The 4,167-nt window shown below is 41.8% G+C and overlaps 1 protein-coding gene across 1 annotated transcript; it reads left to right on the top strand.

Moving 5' to 3' along the window:
- Positions 1-462: 462 nt before the first annotated feature.
- LOC125614784 (E3 ubiquitin-protein ligase HECW1-like) lies at positions 463-2,062 on the top strand. The gene is made up of 2 exons (XM_048797678.1): positions 463-695; positions 1,843-2,062. Exons 1-2 carry the CDS (start codon positions 627-629, stop codon positions 2,011-2,013), a joined length of 240 nt encoding a protein of 79 aa, XP_048653635.1. The 5' UTR covers positions 463-626; the 3' UTR covers positions 2,014-2,062.
- The last annotated feature ends 2,105 nt before the right edge of the window (positions 2,063-4,167 follow it).

Below are 4,167 nucleotides of genomic sequence, written 5' to 3'. Positions count from 1 at the left end.
TCTGTGCTTCTGTGTGTTACAGTTTCTCTTCTCAAGGTCAGGCTATCATTCTTCAGCCACCATTAGTCCCGGCTGTAAAAACTCTCTTCCCAATTCATTCTACTCCACTGTCACATGGACAAAACAAAACAAGCCTCTTGCCTTCTGCTATTTGTTTCTTGTCAATGTGAAGGGAAAATAAGGCAGCTGTTACTTTGCTCTAATTGGGATTTGGGAGCACTAAGGATCTGACTCTAATGTTAAGACATTCAGCTCCATCTTGAAGGACAACCTGGGGCGTTTTCCTTTTGCTTCCATTATGCCTCATGAGTTAGAGAAACATCTTTCTTTTTATGATACAAACATTATAGCTCTTCTGAGGTGCGTAAGCATCTGCTTTGAACAATCAAAGCCTTCTGCATGACTTCCACAAAAGGAAAAAGAACTGAAGAGGCACTAATGCTGAAATGTACAGAGGACTTTATATTCCGTGATCCTTCTAAAATCACAATGTCTCCCTGGGAGATCAGCTGAATTGACAAGCTTCTGATCTTCCTGTTTCCTACAAGGTAACGGAAAGGGAGTTGAAATCTGGAGGAGCCAACACCCAGGTGACGGAGAAGAACAAGAAAGAGTACATCGAGAGGATGGTCAAGTGGCGGGTAGAGCGTGGTGTGGTGCAGCAGACTGAGGCACTGGTGCGGGGCTTCTACGAGGTGAGGCCCCAGTCACAAACAAACAGGAATTAAAATGCGAAGTGAGAGAATCGGGCGATGTGGTCCACACTTGCTAAATTGGAATGTTGTTATAATCACTTTGTGCCACAGAATCCGTGCTGAGGGGTAAATAGCAGTGACAGTTGCTAGACTTCCTGTGCTCGAAAAAAATGATCTTACATTTTTCCAGCTTACAAATAACAGGCTATGAAGGTTTGCTTAAGTCTTGAAAGGTTTTCTTTGCCTGCCTGAGTGAAAAGAGCATCCACCACTTTTCCAGCCACCACTAGTTTGGTTAAAGGAGGCATCATCACAGACTTTCGGTTGAGCCTGGCACACTGGGCATGAGATGTAAAGCCAGAGCAGGGGGCTCTAACAAACAGGTCCTTCCAGATCTTTATAAAAGGGAGGAAGGAAGTGGGGACTGTATCAAAATACAGGAATGAGTCATAATTTTATGTGAAAGGATAAGTATGTTTTAAGTGAAATGGTAATGATTTAAGTGATTTGGATTTTTTGCCTTTAAAATGCAATGCTACTTGGAAATTTAACTGTGGCTCCAGAAAGTTGAGTCAGTTTTGTTTGTGACATCACTCTCATAGAGTGTCTGAAATGGTAAGAACTATGGGATCTCTTTTTTTTTTTCCTGTCCCTAGTCCATGAAGGATTGTGTTCTAAATATTTAACTCAATGATTGTCTTAGTCCTTCCAAACTACTATAACAAAACACCATATACTGGATAGCTTATAAGCTACAGAAATCTATTTCTTGCAGTTTGGGAGGCTGCAAAGTCCAAGATCAAGGCACTAGAAACTTCAGCATCCTACAAGGGCTCACTTCCTTATTCACAGATGGCATCTTCTCACAAGGGCACTAACCCCATTCCTGAGGGCTCCACCCCATAACCTAATCACCTCCCAAAGCCCCCTATTCCTAATACCTTCAATTTGAAGGAGAAGATTCCAAATGATGAATGGAGAGGTAGGGCACCAGCATTCAGACCAAAGCGATGATTTTTAACTTAAAAATGATTACATGTTGTTGCAGTCATGATCAGTTTCCCGCTTTAGCCCCTGGCAATAATAATCATGAGTTTGACCTTTCTATGGGTTTGGGCCTGTGTGCTGAAGTTAGTCTGTATTTCAGGTTGTAGACTCGAGGCTCGTCTCAGTGTTTGATGCTAGGGAGCTGGAGCTGGTGATAGCTGGCACCGCAGAGATTGACCTGAACGACTGGCGGAATAACACTGAGTATCGGGGAGGTAAGCTAGCAGCAGTTGTGACAATACTGTCACAAATAAAATTCATCACTTCTTAAAAATGTTTGGTTGGGCTAACATAAAACTGACCATTTTTAAATGAACAATTCAGCCAGGCACAGTGGCACACACCCGTAATCCCAGAGGCTCGGGAGGCTGAGTCAGGAGGATCGCAAGTTCAAAGCCAGCCTCAGCAACTTAATGAAGCCCTAGCAAATTAATTAGACCCTGTCTCAAAATAAAAAATAAAAAGGGCTGGGGATGTAGCTCAGTAGTTAAGTTCCCCCGAGTTTAATCCCTGGTACAAAATAAATAAATAAAATGAACAATTTGGTGTCATTTTGTACATTCACAAAGTTGTGCAACATGATCTATAGCTAGTTTTAAAATATTTTCATCACCCCAAAAAGAGACCCTATACCCACTAAGCAGTTTTCCACCCCCAAATCTCTCCTCTCCCCCACCCCTAGCAACCATCAATCTGCATTTCTGTTTCTATGGACTTACCTATTCTGGACGTGTCTTATAGATAGAATCATACAAAACACAGTCTTTTGTGTCTACCTTCTTTGACTAGCATACTGTTTTGAGATTCATCATGTCATGGCATGTCTCAGTACCTCATACTGAGACATGCTCAGTATGGCTGAGTTAATATGTATGTAATTCTTCATTCTTGTTTTTGTTTGTGGTACTGGGGATGGAACCTAGGACCTTGCACTTGTCAGGCAAGCCATCTACCACTGAGCTACAGCCCCAGCCAATTCATCACTTTTTGAAGACTACAAACTTGGCCTGACCTCAGTACAGAGCAGGTGGTCGTCCAGCTTCCAACATGAACCTTCTTCCTTCAGGCGACCGTAATCCCTGGGCTAACCCCATATAAACGCTTATAGAGAACCCTCTATCCATGGGCAGCTCCCAAGTGTTTGCAAGCTCTCACTTCCTGTGGAATTGGATCCCTCTTCACCCCATTCCTGCTTTGCTTCAGTACAGTTTTGTGGTTTCTCTGAATCTAATTTCTAACCCCTCCTAACTATTCATCTTACACACTGCCAAGTTAGCCTTCTTGAAACATTGTTTACACCAGGCCACTTCCCTACCCACAAAACAAATTCCTTATCACCAAAGTTTTTCAAAGATGTTTTTTTTAAGCCTCAAAGCCCTCCCCTTATGTAATATATTCAAAGAAACCCCAATCAATATAACAGAGAGAAACCTAAGGGCATCAGTTCAGCCTCTGTTTCCCCACATACACTTGACAATGAAAGCCATCTGGGACCTAGTATGAAAACTACTGGCCCAAGGTGTCAAGTCAGAGTCTCTGCCCACCTGTTACGGCCTCTAATGCCCCCAGCAACTTCCCTTCCAATCTTCCTCTAATTACCCCCATGTTTCCTGCATGGTTTCCTCATTCTCTCTACTGTTTACTTCCCCTGCCAGAAATGACTTCCCCTTTTTCTCCCCTTACACAAACTCTTTGCATGATTAACTCCCACCCCACTTGCTTTAAGAAGCTCTGTTTTGTGGTTGTTGTTTGTTTGGTGGTATTGGGGATTAAACCCAGGATCACCCTACTACTGAGCTACAACCCCAGCCCTTTCGTTTTTATTTCTTATTTATTTATTTTTAAAATTTTGAGACTAAGTTTCCCAGACTGTCTTTAAATTTACAATCCTTCTATCTCAGCCTCCTGAGTAACTGGGATTAGAGCCATGCACCAAAACACCCAGCTGATTTCAGGCTGGAGAACTACTGCTACATAGGTACAGGGTTATCTTTGGGGGGGGGGTGGGCAATAATGGCTGTTTGGAGCCTGGAATATTCCTTTCACCAAGTTTGCTGTTTACCTTCAGTCTTTCTCAATTCCTAGACTCTCCTGTAGTATATGGTTGCCAAGATCTAAGACTTCAGAACAAAGAAAATACAATGAAATACTGTATTCATGGAGGATATGTGTTTACCAACCTTTTCTATTCCTTGTCCACAGTTACATAAGACAGGAACATTTTGGGTGGTGTCCCAATTTTTAAATAGAAAGCAAAATGCCTCTGAGGACATCTCTCAGAACATAAGGTCCTTTCATAAAATAGCTATTTTCTAAATCCGGTTTTGTTTTAAAGCTTGACCTAGTTACACAAATTACTTTAGACCCATCTTTCTTGGTTTGCATATATATATATATATATATATATATATATATATATATATAT

This window comes from Marmota marmota, unplaced genomic scaffold, assembly GCF_001458135.2.
Source record: "Marmota marmota marmota unplaced genomic scaffold, marMar, whole genome shotgun sequence".
Classification (NCBI taxonomy): domain Eukaryota; kingdom Metazoa; phylum Chordata; class Mammalia; order Rodentia; family Sciuridae; genus Marmota; species Marmota marmota.
The sequence above is the reverse complement of the archived record's forward strand: the minus strand, read 5'-3'. Positions and strand labels throughout refer to the sequence as shown.

Bases quoted from the DNA above. Each gene is read 5' to 3' on its own strand.
- LOC125614784 (XM_048797678.1), top strand. From the start codon at position 627: ATGGTCAAGTGGCGGGTAGAGCGTGGTGTGGTGCAGCAGACTGAGGCA. The intron at 696-1,842 runs GTGAGGCCCCAG...TCTGTATTTCAG, and splicing joins TGGTGCGGGGCTTCTACGAG to GTTGTAGACTCGAGGCTCGT.